Genomic DNA, 16,215 nt, shown 5'->3' with positions numbered 1-16,215 from the left:
CTCAAATCTAGTACGTAAAATGTATCACTTACGGAAATGCTTACAATTCGTGTGCTTGGGGATGGGATCACTTAGCTCTGAAATACCGTCGTCTGCACGGCAGTTACAGGCGCGAAGCCCAGTGTCTTTCCCTGTGATTGTCACCTGCGAGCAAGAAACTGAAAGAGTGAACACAACCATTAGCAATCTCTGCTGCTTTCATACAATTTTATTCAGTAGCTAGATAGGGAGGTACAAAAACGAGAATTGAATTTTATCCAAAATGCTTGTTTGTGAAATTTGGCGGTCTATATACGGTCAGGCCACCCAGTGCTTTGGGAAGAGCATCAGAAAACATCAGAAAATGTGGGTCCATGTGGCGACTCTGCTGCTTACTCTCTGTGCGATGTTGGCAAATACCCAACTTCTCCTCAACTCCTTCCTCGTCTGTTAAACAGGGATTCTCTCCCTGCCTTCCCTACTCCACTGTGTGGTTGAGAGAATCATAGGAGCCAATAAATGTAAAAGTGGTCTGCAGACTTAAGAACCTTCTGCAATGGAAATTCTACATGTTTTTATATAATATGTGTTGTATTTCCAATATATATACACATATACACCCATGTATATGCAATATATGTCTATATGTATGCATGCATGAAATGTATACATAGTACAGTAAATTGTATAATACATTGTATTGAGCCTGAAACCAGGAAAAAAAAATTCCTCTCCCTGATAGCCTAAAAAAAAAATACAGCTGGGTTGGATAGAAGACCAAGCCACTCTGTGCAAGTGCACAGTGGTGTTCCCAGTCCCATGGGTCCCTGCAATGTTTGCCCCTTCTGGAGGATGCCCCTGGATTGTCCTCGTCATGGAGACTAATGTGGTACATGGACACATTAACTTACCTGGACCAGGAGAACCAGCTCAAAATGCAGCAAAATGTGAATAAATGTACATTTTCAAATACAGTTCACTATCCAAAATCGGGATTAGAAGAATGGAAATCCAAGGCAAAGACTTGCCTACAGTTCTGTCATCTACACACATTCCTCCATGTGGTTTTGTAGAGCTTGTCCATACAGGCTTTTTTAGGTTTTTATAGATCTTCAGTGATGTTGAAATAGCTAGGACTACGCTCTATATTTTTCTATGTTATCTCATGAGTCTTTCCTATCTGCACTGTTTCTTTTCCTCCATCCACGTTTTCTGCCACTTTTTAGACCAGTGAGGTAAAGAGCAGACACGTGTTTTTAACAACCGCAAAATATTTCATAGCATGAATATGGTTAGGCCACTGACTCCTCCGTTGATGGGTTTTCCTCATAGCTCCAGAGTTTTGCCACTATGAGTAATTCTGTGATAGACATTTGTTTATGTAGAATCTCATGTACTGGTATTTTTATTTCTATAGAGTCGAATCTACTTGGCATTTTAAAAATTACAATTTTTTTAAAAGTTCATTTATTTGTTTTGGGAGAGGGGGGGGCAGGGAGAGAGAGAGAGAGAGAGAGAAAATCCCAAGCAGGCTCTGTGCTGACAGCCACGAAGGGTTCAATCTCATGAACCATGAGACCATGACATGAGCCAAAGTCAACAGTCAGATGCTCAACTGACTGAGCCACCCAGGCACCCCTAAAAATTAAAACTTTAACTAAAGCAGAGGCTATATCCACCAATGGAGAATCGACAGTTATCTGGGTAAATCATGCATAAAATAGATGAATTTAAATATTCATGGATATTTCATTAAAAAGAGGGGTTTTTTCCCCCTTTTGAATTAACTGCCAAATTGTCTAGGTCACATTTTTGCCTTAAAGATATAGATAACGATCATAAAGAAATCTGCCCTGTCAATTCCCAGCGTAGAAGTAACAGAATGGACTTCATAATGGTGAATTATTCATGTATTCACAAATGCCTGATCAATTTTTCTTACACTGTGTCACAAAAATATTCCTTTTACGTTGTTTTTGTCTCTCCCCACTGCCCTTTGCTCCCATCTCAAGTGGAAAGAAGAAGAAAGTGAAACCACCCAGGATTTTGATCACTGAAGATGGAAAAGTGTTGAATGTGAATGACCCCAAGTACGTGAGGCCAAAGAGAGGCTTGAAGAAGTCAAGTGCGTGGGGGTGGTCCTGATGATGGTTTCCGTTGCGGGTTTGCTTTGCGGAGAATATATCTAAGCGTTCTTCACCAGCTCGAGGAGCCCGATAAGAATGTCATTTTGTGCATAGTTGAGAGTAGAACATCTCTGATGTTTTCGAGTGCATAACGTTATATTTCATTTTCTTGGCGTTCCGAAAATGATCTTGACATATGGGAATCTTAGTTATGTATCCGTGGAAACTTTGGGCCCTATACGCTTTTCTGCCTGAAAATTCCACGTGCATTATTGTGATGTCTATTAATTTGTAAAGTGCCACACGAACAAGCTGGCTGAGAGTATTGGTACCTTTCCTATGTGTCCCTCTACTGGACACTCTGGGACGCATCTACAAAGCACGTGAGAGCTGAGGAAAGAAACTGATGGAGATCCTTCAGGGACGTTAATGAGAGAGGGAAAATATTCGACCTGGAAATGCTCAAGTGTAATGATGGCTGCCCTATCTGGCTGTCTTAAAATCTAAAACTAGAAAGCAGGCAAAATTTAAAAAAACAAAAAAGGCCATTTATAGCCAAAATACCGACCAAAAAGCCTTTGGACTAAATCTCGTTGGCTTCGTTTCATTGCTCAAAGCCTGTTTCTTTTCAGTACTTCGTTTTCGACACCAGGACCAGGATAAAGAGACCGTCCTGATCATTTCCAGGCATCGTGTTTTCCATCTGCGTGGCAATCTTACATGCCAGGCAGTATTTCCTTCTCAGAGGTTCAAAGCCTGAGCCTGGGAGACGTAGAGTGGCTTGTCCAAGGCCACGTAGCTAATAGATGGTGTGACTGACTTGCTCGTGCTAACCCAGCTCTAGTGACTTCCGTGATCAAGTTCATATCTACCAGCCCCTCACACACACAGCCCTTCTCTCTCCTGCAGAAATTAACGTAGCCTGAGACACGATACTAAGCATGAGGATATGGCAGTGAATATGACAGGTGTCTGCATTCACTGAGCTCAGAAATCTAGTGGGAAGATTGTCTCTCAGCCTATAGCAGGGGGCTTAAGGGAGACCCTCAGAGCCCTCTGGGCCCCGGGTGAGACCACCTCTCCCTCTACCACACTGCCCACGTTACCTGCCCCTCCTGCTAACCGTATTGAGGGGGGTTCTGTGAAGAACTGAACACCCATCACTTCCTCCTACCACCTTCCATCCTGCCATCACCACCCTTCCTTGCCCTCCTGGGTCATCCGTCACCACCAGAAACTTAGTCCCCTGTGGCTCTGTATACCTCATTCTCTTCCCCCCTGCTGACCCCTCCTTCCCTGCCTCTGTGCCCTCTGGAGTATGTGTTGGTCAGCAAAGCCTCCATCCTCAACCTTGTCTCTCAACGTCCCTTTTATCTTCTTTCACTGAGGGAAACTCAGGGTTCTGCTTCCACAGCTGCCCTCCGTATTCTCCCTCGCCACGTACATACACCACGAGGAAAGTTGAACCTGGTAGCCACTCTCAGACCATTTTTCTTCCCTTTCCCTAAAAGTTCCCAGCCCCTTTGGAGCCGGGGCCGTCTAGATAATACCACCTCTGTCCTTATTGCGGTCGTGCGCTTAGCCCTGCCCAGCGCTCACACTCGCCCTCTGCCCCACTCGCTGCAGAAGACCATGTTCACCCCCCCCCACCCCACCCCCGGCCCGGACAAGTGTCTCTCTCTCTCTCTCTCTCTCTCTGCCTCCTCTGCCTCTCCTCCCATCACTGGTCATGTGACTTTGTCCTACTTGTAGACAATCCACCAAAGCCTTGCTTTTTCCCTCGCCCCGCTGCCTCACTCCCTGCCATCGTTCCCTCCCTCAGCCAGCCACACAATCCACTCTTATTCTCAGACCTGCCATCTTCTATATCTCTTCCGCCTCCAGAATCTTCCCTCGAGTGTCCCACTGGGCACCACCTCCTGTGCTCCCGGGGAGCGCCCTGCACGCCCAACAATCAGAAGCCCCATTAAGAACAGGAATCTGTTCAGCCTGCTGGTTTTCTGCCTGCCTCCCCTCTCCCCTCGTGTTCTTATCTTCTGTCACTCCGCTATGCTTTTATGGTTCGTCTCAGAGATTCGTCCTTGACATGGATCTTCAAGTCCCTTGTCCTTCTTTCCTTCCCGCGTCCTCTCTCGTAATCTCAACCAAATCTACCATGCCACCTATTGCTGGACTTGCCCTCATGAGGCTGGAAGAAAACATTCAACTCTCCCTGCCGGTCTTACTGTAAATTTACCACCATAGATCTCTAGCGGACTTCCGGCAATCATGTTGTACTTTCTTGGGTAATTCACTCCTCTGATTTCCGTAACCTGCTTTCACACTGCTTGCTCCCTTCTTACTTCCATTCTGTGGTCCTGACTGGGACCTTGTTTCTTACTCCATAAACAGAAGCAATCAGAAGTTTTCCCATCCAATTTACCAGTGTCCCTGGACCTGTCCACATACTCTCTTGCCTCCTGCTGCAATGGGTGGACTTCCCCTACAGAGTGACTCTCTCTGCTGGTGGACTGATCCCAAACCTCTTCCTGTAGAGGACTTGCTTCTGCAATGATTCCTTCTCTTCTGGATCACTTGTCTCCCTCCTACCAAATTGCTCTCATCAGTATACGCATGTTGTGACATCGTGTATCTTTTTTTTAAGTTTTATTTATTTATTTTGAGAGAGAGAGAGAGAGAGAGAGAGAGAGAGAGAGAGAGAGACCATGAGCAGGGGAGTGGGAAGAGAGAGAGAATCCCAAGCAGGCTCCACACCAGCAGCGTCCAGCACGACTTGGGGCTCAAACTCATGAACCATGAGATCATGACCGGAGCCGAAACCAAGAGTCAGATGCTTAACCGACTGAGCCACCCAGGTGCCCTGATATTGTCCATCTTAAAAAAAAAATAAGAAAGCTCCCTTTCTCTAGTTTCCCTTGCAGCATCAGCCCTATTTCTCTGCCCCTCTTTATAGCTGCGGTTCCTCATGGAGATGCCTGGACTCGGTCACCAGTTCCCTACTTCGCTTTCCTTCTTAAAACCATGTCTGCATATCCTATCACATAAAACTTTTGTAGTTACATCATTTCTATATGTTCACATCAGCTCTCTGTTCCCCTCACATCTATGTTTTCTGTTTACATCATCTCTGTGTTCTGTGTTCATATCACCCCCATGTTCTGTGGTCATATCATCTCCGTGTTCCATGGTCACATCATGTCCATGTTCCATGGTCACATCATCTCCATGTTCTGTGTTCTCATAATCTCTGTGTTCCATGGTCACATCATTTTTGTGTTCCGTGGTCTCATTATCCCTATGTTCAGTCACATCATTTAAAATCTCAGGCCCTATGTACTTGACCCAGCAAATTTGACCAAACTGATCATCATCTTCCTTCTTAAAGCAATTTCTTCCCTTTGCTTCAGATTCTTTGACCTTATTACCTGCTCGTCTTCATAGGCTTTGCCAGATTCTCTTTGCGATGTACCTAAGTGGTGGCCAACTCCTCAGCTGCCTTCTTGTTTCACGTTGACTCTGTGAAGCTCTCACCAAATTCCATGGCTTTAAACACCATCTGTACATTACAACCAGATCCAACCTCTTCCCTGAACTCAAGGGTTGGATGTTTAATGAGCTATTTGTCCTCGCCATGTGATTATAAGATAAGTATTATAAACTTACCATGACAGAAACAGAAGTCCTAATTTCTATCCCCACAATCACTTTCCGTGTCATTCCCCAGCGTTCTCCAACTCAGTAGCAAGCATCCACCTTGGATTCATCCTTGACTCTTCTCTCTGTCATGTTATCAGTGACTTTATAATTTCTTCCTTCAATATCACCTGAATCCACGGCTTCTCACTAACGCCATCCCCCACCACCGTAGAACGTGTCATCTGCCTCTTGCCCGGAGAGTTGCAGTCGCTTGCTAAGTAGTGTTTGTAGTTCATGACTGGGTCTCCCATAGTCTCTTCCATCCAACTGGAGGAAGAAGAAGAGAGGGAGAAAAGGACACATGCGCCCTCTCTTTAAGGAAATTCCTGGAGAGTGCCATATAATGCTCTCCTTCAGGGAACTAAATCACATGACTATATCCAGCTGCGGGGGGCGCAGGAAAGTGTCGCCTTTATTCTGCACGGCCATGTTCCTGGTTAAAATCAGGGGTCCTATTACTGTGGAGAAAGGGGAAGTGGACTGTGAGGGAATGAATAGCAATCTCTACCGTAGAAAACCTCTCTGAAATTACCTTTCAAATGATCTGCGAAGAGAGAGTTCAAGTTGGCTGGCTGGACAATTGGGGCATAAGCAATCAAGGCAGAGGGACCGGCACATAAGAAAGCTCCTGAGAGGAGATCACAAAGGGATGGGTCATTTGAGCAACTGAAGGAGTCCCACATGGCTGGGTCATTGAACGCACCAAAAGGGACGGCCCCACACAGACATCTTGCTGATGGCCAAATTGTTCCAAATGATTTAGCATACATCCTTTAATATTGTTTTACTAGATACTTTACAGAATGGTATGACAAGTGAAATGCTCAAAATAAATCAGCCAAATAATTCTGAATGGTATGTTGACACTATGGAAGTTATACCTCAGACCGAGCCGTACGGTATAGTTGAAAGATGTAGGGCTTTGAAATCCTGCCTCTCCAGGCTCACATGGCCGCCTTCCCAGCTGTGTCAACCTCTCTGAACCTCTGTTTCTTCGTCTATATGGAGGTGATAGATCATGGGCAGTGTCTCAGCATTTTCCAAGGTGGTGCAAAGGTCAACAATGAAAGGAGGAAAAAAAAAAGATGGCAAGGAGAAAGAAGGAAGACAGGACTATTTAAAACTGAAGGGATAGAACGCTGGGTAAGGGAGGCAGATATGACATTTTCTTCCCCATAAACAATCCCAGCGTTTTAGTTTTGCTTCTAACAAACTTGAATGAAATCGAAAAGAAAGCTTTAACCACCAGATGTCTCTATCTCTGCACCAATGCTACTTTTTTTGTATGTAGTTTGCCTTAGGATTCTCACATTTCAACAAGGTAAATAAATAATTTATGCGTGTATCGTAGGTTTCCGTTGAGAGTTTTAAATAACACCTCCCAGAATAAGTTTGTCATCGGGGATTAGTATATACTTATTATCAAGTTTACTTTTGATAAGGGGTGGGATACCTGTACAGTATTGCTAAAGACGTCATCTTTTTTTTTTCTTCCCCCCAACGGATTGATTGTTCCTTAGACTTGACTTCTCCTTGAAAGATGATGAAAAACGTAACCAGATCATCCTGGACCTTGCTGTCTATAGGTAAAGTCATTTTATTATGGGTTTACTTAATGGCTTCTCTGGTGTCATTCTCAGTGCCATCTCTTGAGTCCTGAAGTATTTTGTAATGGAATTTGGTTTGCCAAACGAAGAAGTTTTGTTTTGTTTTTTAAGCCCGAGAATTTACCGTAATTTTAAAAAGCATGAAAATGGAAACAAAGGCAGAGGTAAATAAACCCATAATCCCAGGGCTACGAACTTTGGACTTTCTGTTTGGAAGGCAGAGTTTAGTTATTTACTTTTAACCTTTTTTGTAATTTTTAAAAATGTTTATTTATTTTTGAGAGAGAGAGAGAGAGACCATGAGCAGGGGAGGGGCAGAGGTAGAGGGAGACACAGAATCAGAAGCAGGCGACAGGCTCTGAGCTGTCAGCACAGAGCCCGACATGGGGCTCGAACTCTCGAGCTGTGAGATCATGCCCTGAGCCAAAGTCAGAGGCTTAACCAACCGAGCCACCCAGGTGCCCCTACTTTTAATTTTTTTAATCCTGTTTGTGAGGGAGGGCGCATGAACCGGGGGAAGGGGCAGAGAGACAGGAGAGAGAGAATCCCAGGCAGGCTCTTCGCCCCAGCCCATGACTTTGGGATCACCACCTGAGCTGAAACCAAGACTCTAAAGCTCAACCGACTGAGCCACCCTGGCCCTGCCCCTCAGGCCTAGTTTACATTATTGTCACAGCTTTGCTGTTTCCTAACGCTGATACCACGGGCCCCTTGCCTTTCCCTACTGCCACTGTCCTTTTATATCTTTTATATCTTTTTATATCTTTTATATCACTCTGATGTGACAGTAAGCACCAGGCAGCGGGTGGTGGCCCCCGCCTCCCAGTCCCCTCTTAGAGACCCAGGGGTACCCCCTGCAGCTTTTTTTTTTTTTTTTACCTCCAGCAGACACTTTTCCCCCTGGCTGTGTCCCTGCCTCATTTCTTTAGGATCGTAGGTTTCGGCTCGCTGTCCTTCATGCGTCTGACTTCAGGGTCCACGTATAGGGTCTTTCCACTTCTCCAGCCTTTTCAAGACACACTGGTGCCTCGGGACTTTGCACCCATGCATCCCTCTGCCTGCACCGCCATCACCCTGGGTGCCCACGTGGCTGGCTGCCTCACTTCCTGCGGGCCTCTGGTCACATGTCACTTCATTATGGAGGCCCCTGTGCCCCGCTATCCGATGTAAAACAGTGCCTACCCCTACCCCAGCACTTCCTCCCACCTCTTCGCGCTTTTTGATTCCTACCTGACAAACTGTTAATTTACTTGCATTTTTTTAAATGTGCGGTCAAGGCAGGAACTTTGTTTGTTTGGCCCTCCTTATGTCTCCAGCACCCACAAGGTGTGAGTGCAGGAACGAATGAACGCCTGAGTGAGTGAATGAATGAATACTGGTAATGGGAGCCAGTGAACATTCACATGCATGCATTTTAATACAGTCCTCTCTCTTTCTAAGGCCCGTTTTGTGGGCTCTATCTCATCTGATCTTCCAGTAACCCAGTGAAGGAAGAGGGATTGTTATCCTGAAATTCATCCAAAAGGGAGTAAATTTCCAGAGAGCGAGTCTTGTCAAAGTAACTACAGTAATCAGAGGGGCCAGGACATGTACTCACAGCCCGACATCCCACTTTGTTTACTTGTGGTAAAATACACGTAACTTAAAATTTGCCATTTCAGCCATTTCAAGTGTCCGATTCGGAGGCACTCGGTAATTTCACGATGCCGTGAGGCCTTACCACCGCTGAGCCCCAGGACAACCTCATCACCGCAGAACGGAAGTGCATGGCCACTAAGTGGTCATTTCACAGGGAAATGAGAAACGTACCCTGTGCCCTGGCCCCCGCGAGCCTGCGCTCTGTCTCTATAGATTTGCCAATTCTCGATACTTCGTATAAACGGAATCACTTGTGGTCTTGTGTCCTTTCACGTAGCGTAACGTCTTCGGGGCTCATCTGTGTTGTAGCAGGTATTAGAATTCCCTTCCTCTTTGCGGCCGAGTAATACTCCATTGTCTGCACGGACCACATTTCTGTTCACCCACTCACCGGTTGATGCCATTTGGGTTGTTTCCACCTTCGGCTCTGGTTAGGAAGGGCTAGTCCTTCGTATGTTCCTTCCTTCTCATGACAAGATGCCCCGTCTCACCTCCTGTTAATTCTCCTGCCCACGCGCCGCCAGTCCATCTGCCTTTAAAGAGCGCCGAGCTCTTCTCCTGATTTTGTGTCCTCTGACCCTGCAGCAACCCGAGCTCCCTTTCTGTTGTGTCTCATTAAACACTCTCATTCATCCTTTTAGTTCTTCCCATTTTTTGGTCATATTCCTGGAGTTTAATGAATGTGTACCCCTTTCTCTTTGTAGCTCTCTTGGCCTCTTCATGTTCAATTCCCGAACGAAGACTTTCCTCATGCCCCTGTCGTGCACTTTTTCAAGGAGTGGTGCGACTTCTCCTGTCTAGGTAGTAAAATCCCTCCCTTCCCTTCCCACGATTCTGTCTGAACTGATGACACTAACACTCCTTGTGATCTTCATTGGCGCATGGACGTGTCTCTGAAAGTTAAATTCATTCGTTCGTTCGTTCGTTCGTCCGTGTGCTCGTTCATTCGTTCGTCCGTATATTCTTTCTCTCTATCCAGAAATGTCAGTAGAACACCACCTATGTACCGGGGACGGGAGGCTGTCACTGGCACATTCCAAAGACAGTCTCTGCTGTCCTAGAGCTTACGGCCCCGTGGGGGAGCCAGAAGTAAACAGGCAGGCGTCTAATAAGTCAGGGTGCTGCACAGGAAGGGCCAGGGTCCGGGGGTGGCGCCCGGGGGTCCTGCAGTCCGGTGGTCCGTGTATAGGGGATGCTCAGGGAAGCTGCTGACTGAGCGCTGACGATTGCGGGATGAGAAGTGGTGGGCTTTGCAGAGGACCAGCAGAAGGTGGTCTTGGGCAGAGGCGAACAGCACGCGAGGACCTCGTAGGTAAGGGCAGATGAACGCTTTAGGAGGCCCCACGCGTGAACGAGAAGATGTGATCCGTTAGCGTGGTAGATATTCAACGAGGTTTGGGGAGACCTTGCCCAGCCTTGGTATTGTCACGAGAATTTTTATTTTTATTATTACAAGCATGATGCTTTGTCAGCGCCAGCTCCGGACTAGGCGCTATGCCTGGGTCTTGACTGCGATCTTAGGGGGCGGGGCACTTCCCATCCTTATTTTCCAGGTGAGGAAACAGGCAGGGAGGGGTTAAGGAATGTTGTCCAAGGTAACAGAGGAAGAGGGGGTGGGGTCAATTCCTCACCATCTGTGTGACCCAGGCCTGTGCCTGCGGCCCTGGTGTTCTCCTTAATGTTTGTGATTGCTGAATCCTCACTGCATTCGCTAAAGTTCACAATCAGTATTTTTCTAATGATTACTTATCTTTGAGAGACCGAGCGTGAGCAGGGGAGGGGCAGGGAGAGAGAGAGAGAGGGAGACAGAAGATCCACACTTACAGCAACAAGCTCGACGTGGGGCTTGAACTCACAAACCGTGAGCTCTTGACCTGAGCCCGAGTCAGACATCCGACCGACTGAGCCACCGCCCAACACAATATTTTTAAATGTCCAATTATACGTATAATCGTTTGTCTACATAAGCGAGATGAAGCCTGAATCTTTGATTTGCTCATAAAGCCAAGGAGAACAATTACCAGCCGATCCTGGGGTCCCTGCCATAGATGGAAGGCTTTGCTTAATCAGCAGGGGGTAGCTTGGCAGGGAAAAGCAAAGCCAGTCTTGCGGGGGTGGGGGGGGTGGCATTGTGGCAGCTGCAGAACAGCTGTGGGGACAGAGAGCAGCTAAGGAAGAGGGAGTGGGGGTCTGCAGGCCCCACTCGTAGTAGGCTCAACATCCCTGGCTATTCATGTCAGTCTTAAGGGCTTAAAATAAAATATTCATGAAAGAACCTGGCAAGCTGTTTTCGTTTTTTGTTTTTTGGTTGTTTTTTTTTTCTTTGCAAACCTCTCGTGTTTTCAGGCCGCAGATATTTTTAGGTGAGGGGCAATCAATGCCAAGTGTACTTGTGGCTCTAAAAATGAAATTGCTGATATATTGAATTTCCTTTGGTTTAGGGATTAACGTAAGACAAACTTCTTAAGACCTGTTCAGCATGGAAATTGTAAACCTCTCTTTCATTTAACACGGTTCTTTAAAATTTTTTTTTTTACATTTATTTATTTTTGAGAGACAGAGCACAAGTGGGGCGCGGGGGGCAGAGAGAGAAGGAGACACAGAATCAGAAGCAGGCTCCAGGCTCTGAGCTGTCAGCACAGAGCCCGACACGGGGCTCGAACCCACAAACCGTGAGATCATGACCTGAACTGAAGTCGGACGCCCAACCGACTGAGCCACCCAGGTGCCCCTAACACGGTTCTTTAAATGTTAGTTTTTATTTGCACTTCTTTAAGCTTAATGTTTGTGAAAATTCTAAGATTGGACATGTTTGATTTTGAAGGTATATGGACACCTCTTTAATCGATGTAGATGTGCAACCAACTTACGTACGGGTCATGGTCAAAGGGAAGGTAAGTATAATGCAGTCGACTGTTAACAATTTCAAAAGCTAAGTCTACAACTCAGCTAGGTTGCCTCAAAAATTGTGAGAGTAATATGAAAATAGGAAAAAAGAAGCCCAATCAGAGAGCTACTTTTTAGACACATGATTTTTAAACGTTTTTAACAATTTTTCTTGATATTTATTTAGTTTAGAGAGAGAGACTGAGCACAAGCAGGGGACGGGCATAGAGAGAGGGAGACACAGAATCCAAAGTAGGCTCTAGTCTCCGAACTGTCCGCACAGAGCCTGATGTGGGGCTCGAACCCACAAACCATGAAATTATGACCTGAGCCGAAGTCGGATGCTTAACCAACTGAGCCACCCAGGCGCCCCTGGACACATGATTTTATACAATGGGAATGGTATACGGTGGGAATGGTTGTTGACTAGCCACGGTGCAGCTCCATAAAATTATTATTTTTAACTTATTTCTGTTGTGTTAGTACTGTTCCAAAGCTGAGTAGATGGTTATATATGTGGTAGCCTATGCTTGAGATTATATTTAAATTATGTACCCGCTTTAAATTGTCGATGATTTCATTCACAGCAATTGTAATTTTATAATGTTTGAAATAGTATTTTTGGCTGATTATGAGCATCCACAGGAGTCCTATAAAGACTTTAAAATGGAAATATGTTGATAGTTCACGACAAGGAGTTTTACCCTTTATTATTAGTCATGTTAACATAAACGGACCAATAACTATTTTGCTGTTTGTGATCGATGACTGTTCTTTAGACCGTCCATTGAAACAGGTAGAACAGTTCCTGCATATCAAGCATAGCCCGGACATGGGTTCTTTTTTTCCTAAGTCTAAGCACGTTGTTTTTAAAATGGCACGGTGGATCTTGAATTTGTAATGAAAATGCCTCTTGAAGTAACCCTCTCCCGGAATACGCAAACTTCCTGTTTGTCGTCAGCCATTTCAGCTTGTTCTTCCTGCCGAAGTGAAGCCGGACAGCAGCTCTGCTAAGCGATCTCAGACGACAGGGCATCTGGTGATCTGCATGCCCAAGGTAGGCCATGTCACTTGTCACTTGGATCGATTTCCAGCCTGGACGCGTCAGCTCCTGAAGGAACTTGACCTATCAAAGCTAATGATGGCTGCTTTTGGTTGAGGGAACCAGAAGATCCACTCACCCCAGCTAAGGCAGGAGAACCAGGACGTGTGAGAACAGAGCTGAGACCGGGGCACAGTTGGGACCCGGGGGCGGGGGGCGGGGGGCCTCACCCCGTCACCACTCGGCCAGTTGTTCTCGCTCTGCAGCCCCCTCCCACCTCTGCAGCCAGAGCGCGGTGGGGTTGGTGTGTGTGAGTCTCCTCGTCCTTCCAAGTGGGACAGGCCTCACGAGCACATCTATTACATGGCGATCAGTACTTTTAACCATAAAGAAGTGTTTCATCTCGAGAAAGTAGGGAGGGCTCGGGCAGGGGAAGGTCAGGGTCTCTCCAGTATGTTAGCTTTGTCCTCAGACTTGCTTCCTTCCTGAGAGGAGCACTCGCAGCCACGGGGACAGCACGCTCTCTTGTCCTTCCCTTGCATGAAGATAGACAAACGGAGAATCAGGGACAGACACAGAGAGATGAGCCTCCCCGTCACCTTGGAACAAAAGTTCCTCTGGACTAATCAGGACGATTTAGCTGAAGAGCCCAGCAAGTCTTGATTAACTTAACCTTGGGCAATGAAACCCATCTCTGGCCAAAGGGATAGTAGCACTTTGTTTGGTTTCTATTATTTTATATTGGTTACTATTATCTCCTCCCATGACCTGGGGTGGGGTCAGCTTTGCCCTAGTCACTCAGGTTTCAAAGGGGCAGAGTAGATGAGCCAGTCAAATGGGGTTCTGGTCTTGAGGAAAAACAGGACAATGGGGATGGGGTGTCTGCCCCAGAGAATAAACTTGATTAACCAGTAAGATTTCGATAATAATTTATTAATCCTTCATTTTCCCATAGCCAGATTTGTAACAGATCAATTATGGGTGATCAAGTATGTATTTTTGCTCTGAGTCAGTAAAAAAAGCAAATACAATGTGCTGTCGGGCAATAAGAGGGCAAACACAGCCGTAAGAATCACATTGTCCTTGGTAACTATGACCGGTTAGGGAAGTGCTTGTATGCTAATTAGGATAGCCCATAGGGAACTCTGAGAGATAACCTAATTACCTCAGTCCTCTGATCTACACATGTGTGTGATGCTGTGATCAGCAATCTCTTTTTTTTTTTTTTTGCAACTTCCATTCGAACTGAAACATGAAATTTTTCATGTTAAAGACACATGATAAGTATAGAAAGTGGCTTATTAAAAAGCATCCTAGAAGAGCACCATTGAAGATGAGATAATTTACATAGAGGGACTCAGAATGGTTCTATTTTGCTCTCACTCATAAACTACAAATAACATTTTGAGGTATCTATTTTTAAGGTTTTAGACTACTATGTTCAACAAACATTGATGCGCGTTATCTCTGTTGTTATTTCTTTTAAATTATTATTCAGTTAATCCCTCTTAGCATTCCTTTATATGTCTCTTACTTTTAAAAGGTAGATAATCAGTTTGCATTCCCACCAACGGTGCAAGAGGGCTCCCCTTTCTCCGCATCCTCACCAACACGTGTTATTTCCTGTGTTGTTGATTTTAGCCATTCTGACGAGGTGTGAAGTGATGTCTCATTGTAGTTTTGATTCGTATTTCCCTGATGACCAGTGATGTTGGGCATCTTTTCATGTGTCTGTTGGCCATCTGGATGTTTTCTTTGGAAAAAATGTCTGTTCAGGTCTTCGGCCCATTTTTTAATTGGATTATTTGTTTGGGGGGTATTGAGTTTGGGAAGTTTTTTAAAGTTTACTTATTTTGAGAGGGAGCAAGTGAGGGGGGTGGCAGAGAGAGAGAGCGAGAGAGAGAGAGAGAGAGTGAGAGAATCCCAAGCAAGCTCTGCACTACCAGCACAGAGCCCGATGCAGGGCTTGAACCTACAAACCGCGAAATCGTGACTTGAGCTGAAATCAAGAGCCCGACGCTCCACTGACTGAGCCACCTAGGCACGCCAGTTTTATAAGATTTTTGTATTTTGGGGATACTGACCCTTTACCAGACATGTCATCTGCAAATATATTCTTGCCATTCAGTAGGTTGAATTTTAGTTTTGTTGATTATTTCTTTCTGTGTGCAAAAGCTTTTTATTTCGATGAGGTCCCAATAGTTTATTTTTGCCTTTGTCTCCCTTGCCTCAGGAGACATACCTAGTAAGAGACTGCTGCGGCTGATGTCAAAGGGGTTGCTGCCTGTGTTCTCCTCTAAGACTTTAATTGTCGAATCACTGAACTGCACACCTCAAACTGAAAGATAGTCAGTGAAAACAACCTGCGGAGAATAATTTCTTGCCCCAAAATAGTTGGTTTTCATTCATGAGTGAGATATTTGCAAGGACTATAAAGTTCAAAGAACAAAACCCTTCTCTTAAACATCATCACAAGTGAAAAATCCAGAACCCTGACTTTACTTATGCGTACTATTAAAAGTATGCATTACTGAAAATTGACATCGTCATAGAAATTCTTGAAGTACCAAACTACTGAGCTATTTATATGTCCAGGCCTCTAACTTACTGTGGAATTGACTGCATCTGGCTGCATTATAATTACTGAGGCAGCAACTTGGAATTGTAAAGCATCTCGTAAAAGTCGGGTAGACCCTTAGGTACAATTTTGATTCATTCACAAAATGGTGTTGTCATTACTTAACATATTGATAACCTAGTTCCAGAAATACCCAACGTGCCCTTTAGTAGTTTTTAATATTGGGATACTCTAAATTAACGAAAAGAAGATCAGCTTTGATATTTGGTTCCCTTTTATGATAATATTTGTAAAGAATACTGCAAAGAGCTGACCTGTTTGATTGTGTCTGTGTTGTGATGATTATATTGTGTTTATTGGTGGAAATTCAAGGGTGTGTACAATTTCCAAGGACATAAAATTTGTAATCGAATCCACAAAATGCTATAATATTTCTCATCAGACCCTTCCTCCAGCATTGTGTCTTAGACATCAAATTAATAATTTTCCCTTTTCTTACTCCTAAATGGGGCTGGATCTTTGCAGACTGCGTGCTTGTAGGCAAGTTTTATCGAGTCTGCTCCCTGTCTCAGGGGCCGTGGCTAAATTTTCTGTTGCCGACATGCCAGTGGGTCCTCCCAGCCCAGGTCCACATTCCAAGAGGCTTTCCCCTCCTGCCATCTA

General features: G+C 45.2%; 1 protein-coding gene across 3 annotated transcripts in view; it reads left to right on the top strand.

Annotated features, from left to right (window-relative positions):
• DNAAF11 (dynein axonemal assembly factor 11) overlaps positions 1–16,215 on the top strand; it is a 77,489-nt gene that overhangs the window by 34,622 nt on the left and 26,652 nt on the right. For all 3 annotated transcript variants that reach the window (XM_040494449.1, XM_040494450.1, XM_040494451.1), the window contains 4 exons: positions 1,992–2,069; positions 7,322–7,387; positions 11,871–11,940; positions 12,894–12,989. In XM_040494449.1, the coding sequence (XP_040350383.1) occupies positions 1,992–2,069; positions 7,322–7,387; positions 11,871–11,940; positions 12,894–12,989 (310 nt within the window). The remainder of the gene's footprint in view (positions 1–1,991; positions 2,070–7,321; positions 7,388–11,870; positions 11,941–12,893; positions 12,990–16,215) is intronic.

This window comes from Herpailurus yagouaroundi, unplaced genomic scaffold (assembly GCF_014898765.1).
Source record: "Herpailurus yagouaroundi ecotype Mexico unplaced genomic scaffold, PumYag 186, whole genome shotgun sequence".
In the NCBI taxonomy this organism is placed as follows: domain Eukaryota; kingdom Metazoa; phylum Chordata; class Mammalia; order Carnivora; family Felidae; genus Herpailurus; species Herpailurus yagouaroundi.
This window is presented reverse-complemented; position numbering and strand designations above follow the sequence as displayed.